At 43.0% G+C, this 23,892-nt stretch overlaps 2 protein-coding genes across 4 annotated transcripts in view; one reads left to right on the top strand and one right to left on the bottom strand.

The window, feature by feature from the left end:
• The first annotated feature begins 981 nt into the window (after positions 1-981).
• The window catches only part of PpV (Protein phosphatase V), a 34,019-nt gene continuing 11,108 nt past the window's right edge, over positions 982-23,892 (top strand). The window contains exons 1-7 of one of the 3 annotated variants that reach the window (XM_075691905.1): positions 982-1,166; positions 10,059-10,154; positions 14,875-14,940; positions 15,078-15,145; positions 16,520-16,593; positions 21,199-21,278; positions 22,263-22,382. In XM_075691905.1, coding sequence (XP_075548020.1) covers positions 1,101-1,166; positions 10,059-10,154; positions 14,875-14,940; positions 15,078-15,145; positions 16,520-16,593; positions 21,199-21,278; positions 22,263-22,382 — 570 coding nt within the window. In that variant the 5' untranslated portion in view covers positions 982-1,100. Of the gene's footprint in view, positions 1,167-3,527; positions 3,548-8,434; positions 8,590-10,058; positions 10,155-14,874; positions 14,941-15,077; positions 15,146-16,519; positions 16,594-21,198; positions 21,279-22,262; positions 22,383-23,892 lie in introns of those variants that run through there. The other 2 variants (XM_075691915.1, XM_075691896.1) reach the window with 2 other exon arrangements.
• On the bottom strand, positions 6,067-8,293 carry Bx42 (Puff-specific protein Bx42). The gene has a single exon (XM_075691884.1). The coding sequence runs from the start codon at positions 8,207-8,209 to the stop codon at positions 6,614-6,616; it is 1,596 nt and encodes a 531-aa protein (XP_075547999.1). The 5' UTR covers positions 8,210-8,293; the 3' UTR covers positions 6,067-6,613.

Genomic DNA, 23,892 nt, shown 5'->3' with positions numbered 1-23,892 from the left:
CCTGCATGAACTGCAGACAACTTCAACACTGCGTATATGTGATATTGGTATGTGCCCTTTCTTGGCCCATCCCTGAGAATGGACATGCCAAGGTGACACAAGGGCTATATGATAGCCCCATCAGCATCGAACATGGCCATTTGATGAAAAGTCATTGCCAAGTTGCACTGGTTAACTAAATGTGGTGGCACTGATGCATGGCACAGCATGTCCAGAGGGAAGTGCGAAAGAGGAGCCCAGCTGCAGTGCACGTCTCATACGCGATGCCTCATTCGGTGAACCCTCTAACCATCCCCATGCCTTGCCCAAACAAGCTGCTTGCCGCTCGGAAGTTTGAAGAATAGAAGCACCGCTGCTGTGAGGCAGAGGCCCGTACCGCTCGCTTGGAGAAAATGTGGGAAACCAATCGCCAAAGTTGCTGAAACGGACGAAGAAAGATCGTAACAATCCCCCAAACACGTAGAACATATAATCACCAATTACACACCTACAATAAGAAACATTGCTGACTTCATTAACATCGTCAATCATCTCCAAAGGGTGGATGAGCCACTAAATTTTTTACATCTTTTTGTGCAAATTTCACCTTTATCAGATAAGATAATGCCTTCTTCCATCATTTTCATATGGGCCATAACCTAATTGTGTTTTGTCAACAGTTGCCGGCCCCTTGAAATACAGCACACGTAGATACTAAAGTTGTAATACGGAATAAGCTGAACACTTGTGCATTCTGACATGTGATAATGCATGAGTAATGTGTGTTATGTGCCTGAAAAATTCGGTTGGAAGGCATGCATACTGGCATGTGATAATGCACGAGTAATGTGTGTGAAAAATTCTGTTGCAAGTGTTCACATGTGGTGTGTCCCTTAAGTACGAGTTTTACTACTACCATCACGGGCGGCTCAAAAAAGGGGCAGCCGACCTCTTAAAATTTTCTCCTGCCCCCTCCCTTTCCCCCACCAACAGAAAATTCTTGGCACTGCCCCTGAGGACCACACATATGTTTTTACAAAAAGACCAATCGGTGCCAAGTTCAAGACTGGACTGTAGGACGTCTACCAACCAGCAACACTAAACTAAGCTACAGGGAGCAGATGCAAAAGGCTTCTACATACAAGTGCCACAGTCCAAAAGGCTGGTGTTCATGGTACCTTAAAAAGGTATATATTTAACGGCATTCTAGACAAGACATCATATTGAAAACCTCTTGCATTTCACAAAACCTTGCCTGCAGTTAGAGATGTCTGGCTGATTGACAGGTGGCTGCTAACCAGGCAAAGATTCCCAGGGTTACGATTTTGTAGCAATGCCTTCTGCTCAATTCTAGGCCACTCTTATCGTCTACTGCTCATGGCCGGCTGATCCCATTGATAGCATGAGTGTAGCATCACTCTGACCACTGACAAAGGGCGAAAAAGCGTCAGAAAAGGCATCGCTACAAAATCACAACCCGGGTTCCTGCCCCTTGAAATGTGGTCAGTTTTTTACTTCTCAAGGGAATGTTTACGTCCCCACATATGTCCTTGGGTATCTCTTGTAGCTTTCAAACCACAATCGCCTATACCAATAAACCACAATAGACTATACCAATATACTAAGAAGGGAAAAAAAACACACATGTAATATAGTCTTACCCAGCTGTATGAAACCAACCACACCAAGGTTGGAGAAACCCCACAGCCAACATGCTGCAAGAGTCATGCAACCAGAAATTCACCAAGTTCTGGAACAGTGCTCTTGGTGCTATGCAAAATTCTGGGATAGAACGATAACAGTCAACATCTTACCAGTTGTCTCAACAACACAGCTGCAATACGTACGGTTAGGCAAAACCGTTCCCCAGAATAATGATGTTACTATATGCCATTAAAAGTGGCAACTGGCCAATAGCATCTTTGTCTTAAGAGGAAGCTTAGCTTGGGTGCTCCTATCTAAATACATGTAAAAGGAGATTTCGTTTTTGTCGGCAACCACTGCACCAAACTTGACGAGGTTTGTTGCATTTAAAAGAAAAACTTCAAATCTAGTGACTGTTCGTTTCGAATTTTCATATACAATGAAAAATGATATGACAATTCTGTGAATTTAATCTAATAGTACATCTAAAGCGGACAAAATTGATGTGTTACATATGAATCCCCCAAAATTTGGTAATATGGAAATACAACTTTTACAGAACCCTTGTACACAACGTAACTAATTCACGCAAGATATAAATTGACATATAGAATTTGTCTGCTTTGAATGATCTAATGCATGCCGTCTACAGAACCGCGATATCTGTTCTTCATGCAGAGCTATTAGTTTGTAAACTTCATACTTCTATTTTTTTCGTACTTTCAAATTTTTTGAAAATTCTTTTAACAAAATTCAGGCCCTAAATCAATATTTCGCTTCCAACAGTCACTAGAATTTATCTCTCAAATGCAACAAATTTCATTAACATTGGTTAAGGGGTTATCTCAGAAAAGCGTTTCTGCATTTTACATGTATCTGAATAGGCCGCATCGGAGATGGGCCCGAGCTAAAGCTTCCTCTTAACTCTGCAATGATCAATATAAGGTCCGCATTTGGTATGTGACAGCAGCTGCGAGCCTGCCAGTGCCAAACCATAAACTGCCACTTCTATTTGCACATTGCATGCCAACATTTAGGAGTGAAAGAAAGTAGATCCCTGTTTATATGTTCTCAGCTATGTTTTTGCGACTGCCTTGGTGAATTTGAGCACTCCTATACAAATCCCAAAGACTTACACTTACTGTATTCCGACTTGATAAGTTGTTCCAGAATGTCCTTACATCTGACACTGCTTTTTCAATAACACGATGACATTAACCTAGCCATGCTGAGAAAATGCACAGTTCACTACACAATCCCACTGTACCCAACAAGTGGCCAGGCCTCAATTGGGTACAAACATCCCAGCAGCATGGCATACCGGCACCACCAACTACAAACAGCATGACATTAACATTATCAGCTTCACCAGTTTGAGCAGCTTATTATTGCAACCAATGCATGAAAAAGCCCGAAACATGTGATCGTGATCCATGATAATTACAAAAACTCAGTGCCCTTCCACACTGTGGAGAAGGGACCAGCGACGCTGTGGGATGGCCCGGTATTACACTATCTTCGGGACTGGCCCATGTATGGGGAGTGCTTAATGCCTGTGTCACCTCCACCACGGGTTGGCTCGGCATTGTACTATCGTTGGGAATTTTTTTTGTGCACGCGGACACGATAGTGGTGAAAGTAGCCCTTAACAGCTTTGCTGTAATAATGTCGCTATGTGGTTAATTACATTGTTTTAAAAATTAAATTCTGGGACTTTTGTGTGCCAAAACCACAATTTGATTATGAGGCACACCATAGTGTGGGCCTTCGGATGCATTTTGATCACTAGGGTTCTGTAATGTGCACGATGCACAGTATACGAACATTTTTGCATTTCACCATCAAAATGCGGCAGCAGTGGCCTGGATTCGATCCCACGTCCTGAAGCATAGCAGTGCAACGCCAAAGCCACTATGCCACCATGGTGGGTAATTCCTTTGTGTGTTGCACTTTTGATCACTGTGTATACGCAGAAACTTTTCAGAAGGTGCCCAGAAAACTGTGCTTTCAAAAATTCAATGTACCGTCACCTTGAATGCTGGAGATGCATGGCACTGAAACAAAATAGAGCTTAAAAATAAACCACTTTTAAAGGGGCCCTGAACCACCCCTCAGGCTTGGTGAAAAAACAGTCTGCGGATGGCATGCACTGCTGTGAATATCTCAGCCAAAGGTTGCAGCCGTGGAGCTCGTAAGTGGAGTGCAAAGCCACCTTTCTCTCAAATTCTCTCTTTTCGACAGATCACTCCTCACTCTTTTCTGGACGCTTTATTCATAATATAGCAGAGCATGTTCCCGTATGCAGCTGCTATTGATCAATAGCTGACATCAATCAAGAAGGGTGTTTGGATCAGTGTGCGTCTTCCTACTGTTACTGTGTATATTCATCGAAGTTCAAAAACAGGCTGATGTAAGCGAAAATGTGCTTTCGCATTTTTATAATAATGTACTTCCAGAAAAATCCAACTATCATCTGCTCGCAGTGGGCCGCCTGCATAGGAATTAAAACTTGGCCACGCTGCTTATCGGTGTTGTAGCTGTCGGGTGGTAATTTCGACTAGTGTTGAACACTCAACTGGCCCTGAACCATGCGAAACTTAAGGTCAGACCACACGCACACTTTCCAGCGCACACTCACTCCTGGCTAGACGCCTAGAAAGACTTCGCTTCATAATGAGCTATTGATAGCGCTTCAAAATGTCCATGTTGGATGTGGCGACAATCTGTTCAAGCTGGTGCCGGACAAAGCTGGTCCGCACAAAGTAGCACAGCCAGACAGGAGCGTATGAGCATGACCGAGCACTCTAGCCTTGTAGTGCACAAAGCAAATGCTTCAGTTGCATGTAGCTGCGGTATGCTACGTAGTGTAGATACTGTGGCTGTCAAGAGTCCACTGGCTGAGCACACTGTGGCTCGCTGAGGACAACCGCGTTTGGCGCATTGTAGGCGGCAAAATAAAAAATAGTGGCGTCTATGTGAACATCTAAAATCAAATTTTAACTGTGCGCCACGGTGGCATTCAGTAGGCGGAGCGTTGTAGGCACACCCTGATGTGCCATAGCCTTTGCAGTGCAAATAATTGAAGAAGGAATGGAAGCACTGTGAACAATGTTTGATTGCCAATATCACCGCTCTTGCTGAATGCATTGAAGAACTTTTTGCGGCAAAGTATTTCTGAAATAATCTAACTTCAAATGCATTTCTCGACTTCAATAAAAAGTGGTTCAGGGCCCCTTTAAGTTTCAATTGAACTGCTTTCATTAATTATGGTGGTCTTTTGGTTCATTTTTTGCCCAATTTCTTTCTTGCTGTTTCATAAAAACTTATCAATGTGGCTCAAATATATATTAGAATTCAGAAATTAGGTTGTGGCTTTTAGCACCAAAAACTGCAGATGCAAAGGAAAAAGTGAGAACATCACAAAACCATGCCACGCCACACACCAACAACCATAATTAACACATTAACATTAAAAAGCTTTACAAGTGGCTACTCAAGGTACACATTGTGAAAGTTCATCCATGGATCTCGAAAATCTGGCGGTTTAAAAAGGGTGCTGCAGCACCTCTGCTCATGCTTTTGTGCATATTGGATACATCGTAATCTTTGGAAATTTGTGCCATTATACACATGATTATGATAAACAAGCAAATTTTTGTATCTAAATATTTTTGCAATTAACCAGCAAACAATGCAAAGGACATATTCTTCCAGTAGTGAATGTTCTACTGCTAATGAATGAAATGAGGAATTGAGCGAAAAATGGTTATATACAGATGAATATCACCATTGGCTCACTTTCAAAGGTGCATTAGCAGAAAGAGATTAAGCGCAATGCCACAAACTTGTAATGAAAAGAAGGTGAAGAAACATCTGCATCAGCCACAAACTTGCAATGAAAAGAAGGTGAAGAAACATCTGCATCAGCAATAGGTGCAGCTAGCCTCATTATCATGCATCAAAATCTTCGCACAAAGGTACTTTTACAACTTGTACCCTCCTCAAAATGCAGCTAGGAATTCAGAGAAACCTCGATGAACACTACTGGACCTAAATTCCAAGTAGGCACAAAAATGTCATGCTACCCCATTCAATGTCACCTGTAACTGTGTTGCAATGCGAATAATATATCAGGCAGCATAGCTGGCCCTTCACATGGCTCACAAGTTTCAAAGGTCACAGTATAATGTCAACATGTAATGTTTCAGCTTCTGTTTCCAGCAGTGACCAACTATTTCAAAACCCCTTTTATCATTGAAGAAATTTATCACTCCCTAGAAATGCAGTGGTATGGCAGAAAACAAATAGCTCACTTGTTTTATACCACAACACAACAGCACATACGTTTTCTTCTTTACATGAAAACATTTGCAGTCATGGGCCTCAACTTTCTGCATTCAAAATAAAATTACTGTTCCCAAAAGAAAGCAAGTACAGTAAAAAGACAGTATTGTTTGCTCTTTATTCATGGAGCAGTGACAAATGAACATTCTTTTCGCATATGGAAATGCACAAACAAGAGAGTAGTTAAAAAAAAAAAGCTGAGAAAACATGAGCAACCCCTAGGAAAGTGCAAATGAATACCTGACGTGATCGCAAAACATTCAACAAATACATCAGAGGCAATAGCAATAAAGTAAATCTTCATGAATGAGCAAGCAATACACATTTTCAACACACTACAGCCTGTAATGTGGCAAAAGCTCTACTGAGCTGCAGTGAGCATTTTGCCAATGCCACATGCCTTATGGTCACAATGTGCAACATGGCTGCCAGCAGCATGGTGACCAAGCTTATTGACATGTCTACACAAATGTGTCAAGTGTCCATATGCAAAGTGCTTGCAGTCACAAAACTATGCTGCTGACCGCATGCTTGCATCATAAGCAGCCTTTCATGCTGGGATGATCACAAGAACGGACCATCAGCACTGGGGGCCACATGTCCCAGCATAGTTCATGTTGCTCAGCACTGCACAGCAAACAAATTTTTAATCTTTGCGCCTTTTTCCTTTGTCCCTGTGGTGGTCCTGATCCTCAGTGGGCCTCTTGCTGGCTTTCTTTGCTTCTGTCAAGAACTTGTCCAAACCGAATGGATCTTCCTCCTCAAGTCGTTCAAACTGCACAGGACCATCGCGTCGGGAAGAACGGTCTGTTCCTGAGAACTCCTTGTCAGGCACAAATCGTGATGTTTTCATAAGCTTTTCAAGGTCCTCTCCGTATACTTCTTTGTCTTGATTTTTGGGTCGGTAGATGCCTGGCTGGGCATTTCGCCATGGCTTGTCATACACATCATAGGCGTCGTCATGGCCAAAGCCACTGCTCAGCCCTTTGCTCTGGTTAAAGAGGCGCTGGTCGAACTGGACCTCAGCAGGACGCGCACCAGGCATGCCCAGTGCGATTTGTTCGCTGATGTCGCGCTCGCGCTGCTTCTCCAACTTGGACCTCTTGTCCGGCGCTGCACGGGCGATGTTACGCTCGCGCTGACGGTCCTTGTGTCTCTCATAACGCAGCTGGTCCCTTTCGCGCAAGTCCTCGTCCACAGTGGCAGCGGCAGCCTGCGTTCGTATGCCGGCTCGCTCTTCGCGGGCTCTTTGAGCCAACTGGCGCAAATGCTCCTCTTTCTTCTCCTTTTCCTTCTGGGCCAGCTTTTTCTCGAGCTGCGCCCGCATCTCGACTGCCTCCCGAGCTTTCCTGTCGGCGATGTACAGCGCTTCGGCCAGCTTGGCGAAGTTCTCGTTGATGTGCACCTGCTGCAAGCCACGGCCGTCAGCGGCCAGCCGTTTGTCCAGAGGAACGGTGTAGCCCTTGGCGTTTTTCCAGTTGGAGATGCAGGGCGGGATGCGCCACTCCTGCTGCTCTTTTACCGTCACCTTGCGTGTCGGCGAGTGCATGACGGGCGCCGGCGGTGATGGGGGTCCCCGCGGGATCTTCTTGTTGATCTTGAACCTTGGCGGCTCCATAGGGTCTTTCTGCACTTCAACCATCCGAATAATGCGCTGTTTGGCACCTGAATTGAACGACATGCCCTGCTGAGACGGTGTGTAGCGAATGTACTGGGCAGGAGCTGTTTTCTCAGCTGCCCGAACCGGCATTGCTGCTGAAATCTTTGACTGAGTGAGCTTTTCCAACGCCAACCGTGTATCTTCAGTCGTTTTTTCGATTTCCTCTTCATCTGGTTTCTGTAGAGACGGGTCGTCGTCGGTAGTTATCTCCGATGGCAACATGTCTTGATATCGGTGGTAAATCACCTTGTCTTTCGACTGACCCTGTCGTACAATAACATCATACTTGATCTTTCCTTGGGCATCGATCTGTACTGGAAGTGCATTCGAAGTAGTCTTGTCCTTCTTTTTGCCCATGTCCATCGGATACTGTGCGACATGTATCTCGGGAAAGGCACCGCCATCACCGTAGTCTTCGAGACTTCTGGGAACCCAGCCTTTTCGCATACCATACGGTGGCGAAGACCGCGTAGTGAGTGCGACATGCTTTGACGGAGCGGCAAGTTTTCTCGCACGGTCTTCATCTCCCCGATCAAAAACAGACTGCGAAGGAGCGGGTAGAAGCGTCTGTAATGACGCCATTTTTTCTATGGTTCTATGTGCTTTGCCAGAGCCAGATCCAGCCAGCGCTGCCACAGCCACAGCGCGGGCCAGTGTCTGCTGCGCGGCTGCACTCAACGCTTCTGAACTAAATCACTTTATCAAAATTAGTTTACATGACAAACCAACCAATTACATTATTTTATGTTGTTTTAGTTTATCTTGATGAACGTGTTGCATTGTAAACAATTTTACGAACGTCGTCAAACTAGTGCGGAGCTGCTTTACATGGTTTCCATCGTTCTTGCTGTGGTCAATGTGTGAGACCTGTGACAGTTGCAATTATTTAAGCGATGCTTGATGTTGATAGATGGATAGATATCGCGAAAGAATGCAAGTATTTGCCAGAAAACGATCTAAAGGTGGGCACAATTTTGTAAAAAGCTGGCGCACGTTTGGCGTAGTTGTCAGCTAGCCTTAAAGCGTCATGAATAGGACCTAGTTTTGCCCGGGAATCGATGCTGCGCTGCTTGGGTGGGTGGATGCGAGATATCAGTGGGTGTGATACTTTCTTAGCTGCTGTCACCAACCGTTACGAGAGAACACATTGAGCCTGACAACCGACGACCGTGTGCTAGATCTTGCTGGATGGTAATGAGTGTCGGTATGATTAGCAGACCGTTGGCGTGAACTGACAGCTGCACTTTCTTTTTGCACGACATTGATGTCTGGTAATGGCTGAAATTTTGCTTGGCTTTCACAAGTTGTCACAGCTCCATAATGCTGAACCTGCCTTTTAGGAAAGCTGGGAAGGAACTATGTTTTTGGTTTTATAAGCACACTCTAGCGACGTTGCACACATTACGGTTGTTTTGCGTGAGGCAAGGCGTTCGTTTTACCTTTAAGTCACTCAAAAAAGGAAGAAAGAAACGTGCCGCTTAATTGCGATAGTTTAGGTGCTTAAATGACGGAAAAATACACGGGCTGAAGCGTTCCCCGTCTTAGCGCACGAGGAAGGCTTCAAACGGGCATACTGTTATTTTCTGTCACCGGGACGTACTCAAATGTACGCGCCTTTTCTGAGCATTTGCGGCATAGCCGCTAGTACACAATGTAGGTGCTGCTTCTGTCGCTGCAAGCTGCAGTACATTAAGTTATCGCACGTAGTCATTCAGCCTATAAGAGTATATTAAGTAAGCGTCTCAATAAAAACGTTTTCTGGAGCAGTATTGGATATTTCTTGCACGACGATTCATTGTGCTACAAAATTATCATCTATGTGTTGCTGTGGCCCTTGGTTTGGTGTGTGTATATGTTGTTACGTTTAATCTTTGTTCGGATCTGCAGATGTTCTTCGGTAGTATCCTGATTTGGCTACTTGTAGAAATTACTGTTGTGCATCGTGTTTCGATATTTAGGAACTCCACGAGTCCTACGGGGGAACTTGGACGGCAAAGCGTCTGTGTTCTCAAGTTGAAATTTGTTGGATTGTTAGAATTTCTACAAGATGAACAATTAAGCTAGTTGGACTTCTCTCTTGTCCTCCCAACTGGTTTCTGTAGACAGTGTCAGCATGCTCTGCTCCTAGGACTTCATACACTATTGTGATACATTATCGTAGGATGTGCTACACTATCCAAAGAAGCTTTGTGGAAGTCAATGTAAGGGGGATAGATTTATAAAAGGGAAAGTTGAGATCCACCTTAGGAAATACTGCCTCGTAGCACTGTGCACTTGGCCTTAAAGTTTTCCAAACATTTCCCACATGTTCAGCATGAAACCTGCTTTGAAGTGCCTGAATCTTCATATTCTCCAATGGGTTACTTTGGTTTGGGATTTAACTTTTACTGTTCTAATAAAAGTTATGATCATTCACTGCCTACTTTTCCAGAAACTGTGTGGCATTGTTTGCCGGCTGCTGTTGGAAGAATGCAACATTCAACCTGTCTCCACACCTGTCACCGTGTGTGGAGACATTCATGGGCAGGTATGGTGAAAGTTTCATACCGCATGCTTCTATAGTAATAGATTTTATGAGCACTTCACTGATTTGGTGGTGTCTTTTATAACATATTGCACAGGTTTTCTTAATATATGAGTAGTTCATGAAGAGCTGACCCGCCGTGGTAGCTTAGTGGCCATGGCATTGCATTGCTGAGCGCAAGGTTGCAGGTTCGATGCCAGCCGTATTCTGAGGGGGGAGGAATGCAAAAACGTTCATGTACCGTACATTGGGTGCATGTTAAAAGAGCCCCAAGTGGTCAAATTAGCTGGGTTTCCCACTACAGTGTGCCTCATAATCATATTGTGATTTTGGCACGTAAAACCTTAGAATTAATTTTATTCATGAGGGGATCACAACACAATATGTTCGCACCGATATAGCAGTGCCTGTCATTAAACCACTATTCTAGGTAAGCACTGCACCTTTATATATGACTTGCATATCAGTAATGCAGTCATTCAAGTGTACGCTTGGGTTATATGTAACACATGTCCTTCAGTCAATGTACCTGATTTACGGCACATGGGTGGAGTAACTGCTAAACGCTAGTATAAAGACAGCAGGCCCACCCACATATATTTTGCATGTTTTGTACATGTGTTCCTGGAGGGCGCTTAACGTCAACACATAGTAGGGTCCCTCGGCTATCACTGTACACGTTCTGTGAGGTATGCACATTGTTTAGATAATTTTATTCACCTGAGGTGTGTTTGTTTGACTCACATTCTCATATATTTACTCACCGTGGTGGCTTAGTGGCTATGGCATTGCACTGCTAAGCACGAGGGGGCGGCATCAAACCTTGGCCACAGCGGCAACATTTTGATGGGAGTGAAATCCAAAAACACCTGTGTACCATGCACTGGATGCACATAACGAGTCCCAGGTAGTCAAAATTAATCTGGGCTCTCCCACTACAGCGTGCTTCATAATCAGACCATGGTTTCGGCACGTAAAACCCCTGAATGTAAATTTTTTTACATTAATATTTTTGAGATATTCAAAATTTGATAGCAATTTTGCCTTCTTTAATTGAATTCCTGTGTTAAAACGAAGTGTTCTTTTTAATAATTACCGGAATTTTAAAAAATGCCTCTTGGAATGTAGCACAATTCTACTACTTCAGCTGGATTAATCTCGAGGTGAACATTATTAGCAGGACAAATGAAAATGAATATTTGACTAGTTATCTATGTTTTGCTAATTAACTTTAAAACTAATTACTTTACATCACATATTGCTACTTACGTATTGTAGCCAGTGACTTCGAAAGGCATATCCACTTGGAATCAATTTTGTGGATGAAACTAGTTTCGCTATATGTGTTCCCAAACTTTTGCGATGAAATGCATTGGTATTCCAGTAACTTTTGAGCTTCAGTGCATAAAAATGTTCTTTTTTTAAGTAAGATTTGGTTAATTAGTTAATTACACATTTCGATTTCTGATGTAAGTGATCTCTGCCTCTTCGAGTAATCCAGCCCAATAACTAGATTTGTGCTATATGCCACAGGCAATTTTTCAAAATTCTGTAAACGTTAAGACACCCAACATACAGCACGATCTACAGCACTAATTGACCCATAGCCCAAGTCAAATCAATGGTCTAGAATAATCATGCCTTAGCAGGTACTTAAAAGGGTGATGGTTTGGGCTAGTTGATTTTCCATGAGGCTGTGTGGTGCAGTGTTACAGTAGCAGGTATAGCTTGAGGACATAGTGTATTTTGTTTAGTTTCTTTATGTATGGTTTGTGGCAGTTCTTTGGTCTTCTTGCAATCTCATCTTAGTACACCAATTCAAGCAATCACTCAAAGGGGTTTAACCCCTTAAGTGTCACTCATATGCCAGTACGTTCTCATGTTTCTGTCCTGCCATGTACTTGAATCAGACAGGAATGTGAAGATCATACCAAGAGAGTATTTGCCATTATCAGTGTAATTTTTTCCCATCTGCATAACCAAAAATAAACCGCTGTGTTTATGTATAAGATCCGAAGAAAAAACCCAATGCTAGAGGTGTGTCACCTCTGAAAAAACCCAGCACTGAAAGTATTTGAACCTGGCACTGAAAATGTATTTGAATAGGCCGCATAACAGTTGGGCCTGAGCTTAAGCTTTCTCTTACATTTTGCGTGCTTTGAGGCTAGTTCAGTGTTCAAAACTAGCCAAAATTAGTGACACCCGATGGCTATGACACCGATAAGCAGGGTGGCCAAAGTTTAATTCCTATGTGCGCGGTCGTGGCCGAGCGTGAGCAGACTATAGACGTCTTCTTCCGGAAGTGCGTAATTATTATCAAAATTCAGAAGCAAATTTTTGCTCACTTCAGCCTGTGTATTAAACTGCATCAATAAATATGCAGAGTCACAGTAGGAAGAAGCACACTGATCCAGACACCCTTCTCGATTGGTGTCAGCTATTGGCCAATAGCAGCCACGTAAGGGAACATGCTGTATTACGAAATAAATCATCCGGAAAAGAGTGAGGAGCAGGCTTCTGTCGAAAAGAGAGCATTTGAGAAAGAAGTGACTTCGCTCTCCACTTGCGAGCTCCACGCACCGTGCACTGCTGTAAAATTTGGCTGAGATGTTTACAGCAGGGTATGCTTTCCACAGACTGTTTTTTCACCAAGCCCGAGGGGTGGTTCAGGACCCCTTTAGGAAACTGGCCGCCATTGTACAACACATATTAAACCCTTGTTTATTTTTCTTGCTACAAAATTGGGTGCATGTTAGATTTCTACTTTGTTGGATTAACTATGCACCAATTCGCCCAATGTAGTACTCTGCTAAGACACATTTCTACCTTGTTTAGGAGCTTTAGTGTCATTTATAAGTCAGCTTTCTACTTTAGACTCATAGAAAATGGGCGTGTTTGATTCGGGGGAGTGTTAGTATCGGGCAAATACTGCCAAATGAGTCAGCGGTGTGTTTTGGCATTTTGTCTGCATTTTAATTGGACCTGCCGGATATTTCAGTTATAGTCGTCAGTCCCATCAGGGTTGAATTAATTAAAGAACCCCAGGTGGTCAAAATTTCCGGAGTCCTCCACTACGGCGTGCCTCATAATCAGAAAGTGGTTTTGGCACGTAAAACCCCAAATATTATTATTATTATTAGGGTTGAATTAACGTAAATCAACTGTATCTGCAGTGTGTAAAAAGTTCTTGCAATAACTGTAGTTACTGTGATTGATGAAGTTCGTGTACACAAGTGCAAAATCTAGGCTTTAAATCAAAATGAGAAACAATTACATGTGTTACAAGAAGATTATGATGCAAGGGAGAAAAGTTGCATACAGTGTGTAGCTCTGTCCACAAAACTGAAACATCCACTTCTTACAAGCAGTTATAGTTGTATTTGGACTGAGCTTAAATGTGCCACCTAGTAATAATCGTGCAATGCAATACAGGTGATACTTATTTCACTCTGCATTGGCAGGATCAAGAGGTTGTACATAGTGAAAACGCTACAGTGCTATGATTATGTGTGTATGTATATCCTAGAGTTGAAAAAAATGCATAAGTAAATTAAGCTTAAATAAAAATAACCTTGCCGCTGACACCTTCGCAACTGTGTGAAATGGTGGTGTGCTGTGCGATAACCATACTTATAAAGTCCAAATCTGTGCACGGTTCTGCTGCAGACGGGGCTCATTTATTGCGTAGCGTATTGTGCCTTGTCGCTTCATGTACATCGATAGTTTCCCTTTGGACTACAAGAAATACTGTTCACAAATATTCTAGATCACATCTATGATGACTTGTGGGAATTTCACTAGTTTGTTTTGTCTGATATCCAATTTATTCTGAAAAGCTTTATTGCAGCCAGAATTTCATTATTGCATAAAGCTAATCTAAAATTAGGTATTGCAAGCTCGCCTGATAGTTAAAGAGTTACATAGTCTTATCTATGGATATATGGCATAATTATGTCAATTAAGTTCACTCAATGTCTAGACCTCCTGCACCATTTTACATTGTGCTGTACAAAAGCCCTCGATCCTCTCGTGCAGAAGGAAGCCCCTGCACCATAATTCTCGATTGTGGCTTGGTGCCAGGTAACCTATGCTCCTGCTTTAAATGTGATGCAGCTGAGGGGCACAGTGCCATGCAGATGTCTGCCAGGGCGATGGTTGACGACACAGCTGGCATTTACAGAGAATGTGGAAGTGCTTCCTAAACACTTTGCCAGTGTGTCAGCATAGCCAGAGCAGTGTTCAGCAAATCATAAATAGTTGTGGGAACTGCACATGGATCCAAGTTTTCTAGCTCCCACTGGATTTGCTGGAATATCCACTCTGCCATAATGAGCAAGTATAGTCATGGCTCAATGCTTTGGAAGTGTTTAACAATACACTGAAAACATGGACTAAAAACTCGCATTAAAGTTAAAAGGCTGAATTCAGAAAACATGCCACGACACTGATCCATGAGGCGAAATAGATGACATGGCTTGTATCTCAACACTCTATTCAAAAGTGTGTGCAACATGCTGCACTGGCGCCTTGGGCTCCACCTGAACTTTTTGAGCACCGGGGCTCTGAACCACATGTGAATCAAGCAATACCTTTATAAGTGGATCAAAGCGGTACTTTACACACAAAATGAAAAAAAAAAATTCTTGATTTTTTTTTCTGACAAGTTTTATTATTTTAATCATATGGCAAATTTGTCTACACGCAGTTATTTGTGTATTTTCAGTTTTACGACCTTGAAGAGTTGTTTCGAACAGGGGGGCAGGTTCCTGAGACAAACTACATATTCTTGGTAAGTTTCTTTTTTTTTTCCTTGGGTATTTATTCCATGTGGTTCAAAAATGGGTGGCAGATATTTGTTTTCTTTATAACAGAAGTGGGCTGCTGATATTTGTTATGTTTGTTCAAGTACTGTTTGTGCTCTACCAGGGGGACTTTGTAGACCGAGGCTACTACAGTTTGGAAACATTTACTCGTCTTCTGACCCTCAAGGCTAAGTGAGTTTTTCACATTCTGTTATTGCAGCGGGTTATATTGATTTGTGTGTCTAACATGTTCATTCCGAGATCTGCAAAGGGTTGCCTGTTGCACGAATTGCTTTCTTGCACACTTTTCTGTGGCAGATGCAGGCTGCTATGTACACCAAAGAGTGATAGAAATGCCAACATGAATTTATCCTGCAGTATGTCTGTGTGGTGAGAGTGCTTTCTCTGGGGATCTTTTCTTGAAATGCCATAGAAACATGATGTCAAAAAACAATGAAATTCACAGAAACAAGCAGTCTAATGTGGCAACACTAATGAGCAACACTAATGTGGTCCAGAATACGAAGGGAATGGCGTTTCCCAGCTTTTCTCCAATATTGCACCTTAAATATTTGCCTTGCTAAGTATGACTTAGCCTGTCTTTTTTAGACAGGCGTAGTCTTTTTTCCTGACATGAAAAGAAAGAAAAGGTCCCTCATCCAGTGGGTATCTTTATTATGTTTATCAATCGATTACATCCACAGTGACCCTGGCAGCAGCAGTGGCTTTAATTCATAGCGACAAAATCGTGCAGCTGGTAACAATTCACAAAAGCTTATTATGCTCAGATCTGGACTACATTGAATTACTGAATTTTTGAAACAAAATGCTCATGTCCTGCATTTCAAAACAAGTAGGTCTGGTTGTAAAGGATAACACATGCTGAAGTTGGGTTTTTACCACTGTACTAATGACTCCCTAGAGTCGTGTAACTGGTGCGTCTTAGAGGGGCTCTGTATAAATTTAGGCCAAGCTAGATCAGTAGGTTACGCTATAGAAAGAGTGACTGGCAGCCTTTGCCAAGAACAGTCTTGGTATGCCACAAAATGACAGTGAAAGAGAAGTGGCTGCACCGTGTTAAAATTTCTGAGGCAGCTCCGGATGGCTATGATTTTGGCAACATATGATTGAGGGTAGTTGAATAAAAATGATAAAAAAATTATTCCACTGGACTTCACAAATAGGATCCAAGCATCCTATAATATGAAATCTGAAATGTTGCACACCAATATCATCAGTGCTGAGGTTTGAAGGCTGTATTTATAAAGGAAAGCTCAGTATAATTGTTTTTCTCTATTGGTGAATATATTTTCACCACACAAACTTGAGGGCTTCCAAAATTAGTCTACCAGCCTACTCACATTTACTGCTACTTTTCAGTATATCTTTAAGCTGTGACTGAATCTAATAATTGATGCCGTTTTATTCATTTTTTTGTTCCATTTGTTTAGTGTGAGATAAACAATGGGAATTGCTTTTCTGCAGCGATTGGTCACCTCGTTAGGCAACATAAAGCTAGGTGTTGGTGTTTCTGCTAAGGTGTTTCTTCTTGCATTTTAATGCTAGGTGGCCTGACAGGATCACACTTTTGCGTGGGAACCACGAGAGTCGACAGATTACCCAAGTGTATGGATTTTATGGTATGTTTTCATTTTTAACTTTGCTTGTTGCATAGAAAAGCTGCTGTCGACAAAATTGAAATAAGAGAACCTGGAACTGTAAAGCATTTGAAATAGGGACCACTGGTTTTGTGGCTGCCTGCCTTGGGTATTGAAGACCTGCTCATCATTTGCAGGGATAATTGTTTCATTGAGCTTGTTAGGAAATTTTCTTATAATTGCGTGGGGGCTGTGATGCAAAACATTTGGTTTTCTTTCGCACATTTTCTTGGTGAAATGCTTGCATTAAACACATTCAAACAGTAAAATTTTTATTCCTAGTGTGGTACTTAGCCGATAAAAGCCTTGTGCCACAGTCATGCACTGGTTGCCGCTAACTGCACTGGTATGTACAAAAGTCTATTGGATGTTGTGGCTGTTCAAAACTGTAGTCGATGGCTGAGTTATTCTGGTGTGGGGACAAAGCTTTTAGCCTCCTGATCATAAAGTCCATTTCACAGCAACACCTTTGTAATGTAGTTGAACGGAGAGCTAAAATTACTTCGTTACAACTGCTTCTCACGTTCGTGGCTTACATTTCTTGTTGAGGAGGAGGTGAAGTGGTTAAGGTGGAAGTTGTGTAAGTTACCACTAGGTAAGCTGAAGCTAATGTGAAAGTCAGTAGCACACCATTGAAGGACCAGGAAAAATTGTTTTCAGCTGTATCTTAATGAGGTGACTGCTTTCTCTAATGCTGCTGTCAAGCTGATCCATTTTCGCTGTTGTCGTGCACATAGAAGTAGCAATGGAAGACTGTAAGCCACTGATTTTATACAACACTCACCGCTGTGTGCGAGTGGATGATTTGTGCGAGTGGATGATGTGTGCGAGTGGACCCCAACTGCCGTCGTGCGCTTCTCACCATGAGTCTCCTGTCACCTTTCCATCCCTCCGAACACGAATGGGCAGCACCCATAGCTCTGAACCATGCCACCTTTTGAAACACGAATGGACTACGCCAACTGCACTAACAACGCTGCTGGCGCTGCTCTCAGATTGCTCGCTGGGCCCTCACAGTTGGTTCTTTATTCTGTGGCCCTCATTTTTCGCAATTCTGCTAACGAATTAAGTCGCTCGTGCTTGTCTTTGTTGCATCGAAGTTGTTCCTGGCCACATTGTTTCTCAGCCTCGTTTGACTTGCCGCCGAAACGGAAGATAGCTGATCTGCCCGCTGATCATCAATAATGCACGATGTTGCCGGTGAAAAGAAAGTGCGCTGCTATAGATTTGGAAATAAAAGGCTAACTGATGAGGCAATTGTCGCAAACGTGCTTGCATCGGATAGCGACAGTGATGGCCATGACGACAGCGCTGACACGGTAGGGCAGGCTGCCTCAACATTGTTCCCGCGGGAGGTCCTGTAGATGATTCAGTCCCTCAGGGCCTTGTTCTCGCAAGGGACATTCTGCTTCACTACGTGGAGCACCAGGATGCTTTGGAGAAGCATGTCGGCAAGCTTCGCGTAAGGCAAGCAAGGCTGACGGACATGCAGTTTTCCCGTGCAAGCCAGTGGGAAGTACGTGGCGAGATGCTTGTGGCGATCACGTCCCAGTGTTTCTTCTGGATTTCTCAAGCCGAGATACTGCTGTGGCAACCTTCCCGCATTTTTTAGAAGGCATTTTTTGGGGCCACCAAAGTGACGCCTTGGCGGAGCTTGTATGCCACTTGTTGCCCGTAACCCTTCTATGCAGTTATGGCAGTGCCATTCTTGAACGGCGACAGCAGTGGCTTGTTAATAACATGCGATCAGAGCATGCAGGAATCAGAATTAAACAGTTAAACGAATCAACACAATCTGCTCAGTGGCTATGTAGTTGGGCTGCTAAGCGCGAGGTCGCGGGATCAAATCCCGGCCACAGCGGCTGCATTTCGGTGGGAGCAAAATGTGAAAACACCCGTGTACTTAGATTTAGGTGCACGTTAAAGAACCCCAGGTGGTCGAAATTTCCGGAGTCCTCCACTACGGCGTGCCTCATAATCAGAAAGTGGTTTTGGCACGTAAAACCCATGATTAAAAAAAAAAGTCAACACAATCCGAAGCCGGATAGAGGAAGGTGGTGGGTAGGAGAACTGGCCTCCCCACCATTATAGCTTTCTCGAAACAGCTACACCATCCCCCATTTTGATTTGTTTTCATCCCGCCTGGTTATAACAATTATTGGTTATAACAATGTAATTTTCATGGCACTTGAATATTGCTATAAGTGGATTCAACTGTAATTGCTTATCAGGTGGTATGCTCATCATATTTAGTATTAAAGACTTGCAGTAGATCGGAAGGGATTTTCTTTTTCTTTTTTGTACTTGGAATACAATGCATATACGTCTGTCATACATTTTGATCCCACTACATTGTTATATCTTGTTTTATGTTTGGTTCTATATACTATAGCTGATGCAGCAGTATGGTCATTATCAGTGTCAACTGGATTTTACTGCGAGAGCAGTAAAGAGATTGAAACTCGCTTTTTTTCTGTACATCTATTCCGTTATACTACAGTTGTCATGCTACCTCTTTGCCAGCACCCTTTCAAACAGCATAGAAAAACATAAATTTGTGCGCTACTACTACGTGCACTAGGGAGCTGGAGTGCATTCGCAACTGAGCTATTGCACAACTTTTGCACTAGGCAGTTAGTGTGTGATTTGTAGTATGCGTAATGTACAGTAGTGCCTGTGCATGTATTTCTGGGGCAACATCTGGAAACACTTGGGCAGCATAGTTGTTACACTATACAGCAATTGATTATAGTGTGTTCAGGATAGCGGCCACGGTTATTGTTGCATACAGCTGGGGAAGTTCACACAGGGTAGGAGGGGTATTACACAAGGTTGAGGGCATTGCGGGTAATTAAGGTAGTAACTGCAGTCGCAGTGAACGAGTTCCAAGGCAGTGGAATTGAAGTTTGCTGATTTTTTTATCAGCATCTCCCTGCCAGGTATTTACATGTAGGGGCATTTTGAATAATGCATAGCAATGTGAAGCCTTGTGACCTGTGGTGTTAACAAAAACTTATATAATTTAATTTGTACTTCTGCTCGCTTCACCACCTCAAGAGCTGACTTGAACACTTTACGCATGCGACACAACATGCGACTTAAACTGTGACAAGATAAATAATCTCAACTGCACCTTACTAAAGTGCTTATGGTATTTCTGCAGGATACAGGCTTAAATGAGACTCTGTAAATAACTTTTGTGTTAGTGCATTTACAGTAGTGTCTGTGTGTGAGTAGGTATGTGTGCTTTTTGTTTTTGTTTTAAAGCGAAGCTTTCTTTGCCTCTTCCTTCAACTTTCCCACTGCTGCTGCTGCTGTGGCTGCTGGTGTCAGGCACACCGCATTGGGGGGGGCCACAGTGTGTGCATACATTACCGGAGCGAGTCAGAAAGGAAAGGCAATGCTAGAAACTTGTTTTTGGCTCACCGCGTTGAATGTGCAAAATGCCCTCTGGAGCTCCCTGCCTGTCACCACATTAGCCTCTGGACAGATGTAATTATCCGTGACTCCCCTTAGAAGCATTGCAGAAGCTGCAGCGCTTTCCTTTATACTAAGGTGAGAGTCCAGGGGGAACATATATAGAACTGTAGGGAGAAGGGAGAAGAGGCAGTTCCCATACAAGGGAGGGGGAGGGGGGGAGGTGATGTGAGAAGGCAAGCAAACCCCACTACTTACGACTGCAGTTGCGGGGAAACTGGATAAGCTTCAGTTCAAGATAGGGTACAGTACGTTGCTGCTATTTCTGAAAAATAAACACCATGCAAACATGTCAAGCGGACAAACTACGCAGGGCGTGCAGAAGCAGAGCTGCATTAAAGCGCACTGCAGGGTCCAGGCAACACTATGGAAGTAATCGACCGTCAAATCAACACTTGTGTGCCTGCCACATTAGCTTTGCGGCTCTAGCATTGCTAGAGGCCGTGGATTTAATCCCAACCGCGGCAGCCGCATTTCGACGAGGGCGAAATAGAAAATGCACGTGCACTTAGATTTTGAGACACGTTAAAGAACATCATGGTGTCAAAATTAATCCTGAGTCCGCCACTACGGCGTGCCTCATAATCTGAGTGTGGCTTTGGCACGTACAGCCCCATAATCCAATTCCAGTTTAATATTTCTGCCACAATGCGATCTCCCATGTGAGGAAATGACAACGTTCAATCCTCTCAGAGGTTATAAAATATGGCGCACAACTACGCCTCAAGCAAACAACTCTCCCTGTGTGTTCTGTGTACTACGCAGACAAACAGCAGTGGTGCACGCAAGGTAACGTTTAACATAAGCTCACCACTCTCGTGTTAGACTAAATGTTGAAGAAATTAAGCTTTAGCCGTCAACATCACCGCTAGTTATCATCAATCAAAACATCCAGCACGGAATGCTTCCCTTACATCGATTCCCACAGTTCATGGTATCTGCATAATTTTTATCTCTGCCTTTCTTTCACCCCTTAACATCTTACCTGGAGTAGCAAGCCAGGCCTATCGCTGGGATAATCTGTTCAGATTTAAACTTTCTCTCTGTCTTGTTTGTCACTAATGTTGGGCTAAATATGTTTACAAGATCATTTTAATTTTTATATTGTAGATGAATGCCAAACTAAGTATGGAAATGCAAATGCCTGGAAATACTGCTGCAAAGTGTTTGACCTCCTGACCGTGGCTGCTGTAAGTACCCCATTCATTTTTCTTTAATGTGTATTTTGACCTTTAAAGCTGAGAAACAGTAGTCCGGATGTGTTAGTATATTGTATTGCGTGCTTGGAAGAAGTATTCAAGCTATTAAACTGGGAAGGTTTAGGAGTAAGGATCGACGGCGAATACCTCAGCAACTTTCGGTTTGCCGATGACATTGTTCTATTCAACAATACTGCGGACGAGTTAGAACAAATTATTGAAGACCTTAACAAGGAGAGTGTAAGAGTGGGGATGAAGATTAATATGCAGAAGACAAAGATAATGATGAATAACCGGGCCAGGGAACAAGAATTCAGGATCGCTAGTGAGCCTCTAGAGTCTGTGAAGGAGTACATTTACTTAGGTCAACTAATCACAGGGAACCCTGACCATGAGAAGGATATTTACAGAAGAATAAAAATGGGTTGGATCGCATAAGGCAGACATCGTGAGCTCCTGACTGGTAGCTTACCGTTATCATTGAAAAGGAAGGTGTACAATCAGTGCATTTTACCGGTGATGACGTATGGGGCAGAGACTTGGAGACTGACAAAGAAACTTGAGAACAAATTAAGGACTGCGCAAAGAGCGATGGAACGAAGAATGCTAGGCATAACTTTAAGAGACAGAAAGAGAGCGGTTTGTATCAGAGAGCAAACGGGTATAGACGACATTCTAATTGACATGAAGAGAAAAAAATGGCACTGGGCAGGTAATGTAATGTGTAGAGTAAATAACCGTTGGACCATTAGGGTGACAGAATGGTTACCAAGAGAAGGAAAGCGCAGGAGAGGACGACAGAAGACTAGGTGGTGCGACGAAATTAGGAAATTTGCGGCTGCTAGTTGTAATTGGCTGGCGCAGGATAGGGTTAATTGGAGATCGCGGGGAGTGGCCTTTGTCCTGCAGTGGACATAAAATAGGATGATGATGACGATGATGGTGACGATTGTGAATTTTGAAATTCTATTTCAGATAATTGACGAGCAAGTACTCTGTGTCCATGGTGGATTGTCACCTCAGATCAAAACACTAGATCAAGTACGAACAATTGAGAGGAATCAGGAGATTCCCCATAAGGGTGCCTTCTGTGATATCCTTTTTACTTCTGTGAAAATGACACTGTGTCATATTTTTATGAAGAAATATTGAATGATACATTAATTATAAAAGAATTCGACAGCTGTGATTGCCCAGCTATAAGAAGTTGTTTTATGGTGGTTTAATAATTGGGGCTCATACAAAAGCTATCTTAATAGTTACTTTGCACTGTGCTTTACATGGAAAAAAAGAATTGACTCAAATGCAGGTACAAAAGTGCAAACTACCAAATGTTTTATGGCAGGAGCGTGTTTTATAGATGGTGGTAGGTGGGTGCTATCAAAACGTTTGTGAACATTACAAGTCAAAAAGAGCTTCGAGATGAACTTGGAAAACAAAAAAAAAAGAGGGAAGAAAGCACAAAAATCCTTTATCAAGTTAAGGTAAGAAACATTGGTTGTCCACATTTTACCGGAGCGTGCATGCTGGACTAATTAGGTTTTTGCCATTAACCCTATGAGGGCCGAGCGTATCAGGCATTTCCACTTACCGTGCCTGGGGGGTTTTCCCAATGCGAATCAAATTCAATTTACGCTGAAGTAACATGTTATCAGACATAGTTGCATTTATTGGCCAAATGTTGCTCAACATTTCACAAAATTTCTTGGTCATATTAGCAAATCAAAAAGGGTTATGCTAATTGTTAATTTTAATTGGGGTAATTAGCAGGTCGTAAAAATTAGTGTGAGTTATCTTATCAACTGTGAATCAGAATTTACAAGAAGTTCTTGAATGTAGATATCACTCAAGATCCACGAAAGCTTTGTGCTCCAGTGAGCTGTGGTTGAACTTGAGACGTTCATCATCTGAGCAACACTGACTTGTAAACTTTCTCATGCCACCCCTCGGATGAAACTAAAAGCTATGAAATTTTGGTGAAACCAACTTCTGTACATAAATTGTGACTGGCACTAAGGGGCTTCATAATTGTGAATTATCTCTTGAAAGGCAAAAAGAAGTCAACGGAAATTAACTCTGACATGGAAAGGGGTGTGCACAGATCACGGAGCAAGAAACATTTAGGAGTGGAAACTCCAGTGTTTGCGGCGACCAGAAAAAGTCACAAGCCCGCGGAGCCGTTGTCATGCTGGCGGCCTGGAAAGAAATTACCGCCGTTGAGAGTGCGCCGGAGCCGCCTGCCCAGGCGCTGCATTTTTTTTTTTTTTCGCTGCGGCTTCTCCGACGCGTCGCATGGCGCCGCCACTGTATACGGCCCCGTCGGCGCATACAATAATTGTGACCTTATCTGGTCGCCCGCGCTCGCTCGCGCTGGCGGGAGTTTCCCCTCCTAGATGTCTTACTCCGTGGCACAGATGCCCGGATAAGATAACTTGTGCTCGTCACCTAAAAGGCACAGACCATTTTTTGCATATTAGATACAAAATAACAGCAAAGTAAAGCAATATTCAATCAGGAGAGAAATTTCTTGCTTCGCAGCAAGGAGTGGTTATCACTTGACAGCACTGCAAGAGCACACAGGCATTAGCTGCAGCTTCTGCAATGT

Source organism: Dermacentor variabilis, chromosome 1 (assembly GCF_050947875.1).
Source record: "Dermacentor variabilis isolate Ectoservices chromosome 1, ASM5094787v1, whole genome shotgun sequence".
NCBI lineage: Eukaryota > Metazoa > Arthropoda > Arachnida > Ixodida > Ixodidae > Dermacentor > Dermacentor variabilis.
The sequence above is the reverse complement of the archived record's forward strand: the minus strand, read 5'-3'. Positions and strand labels throughout refer to the sequence as shown.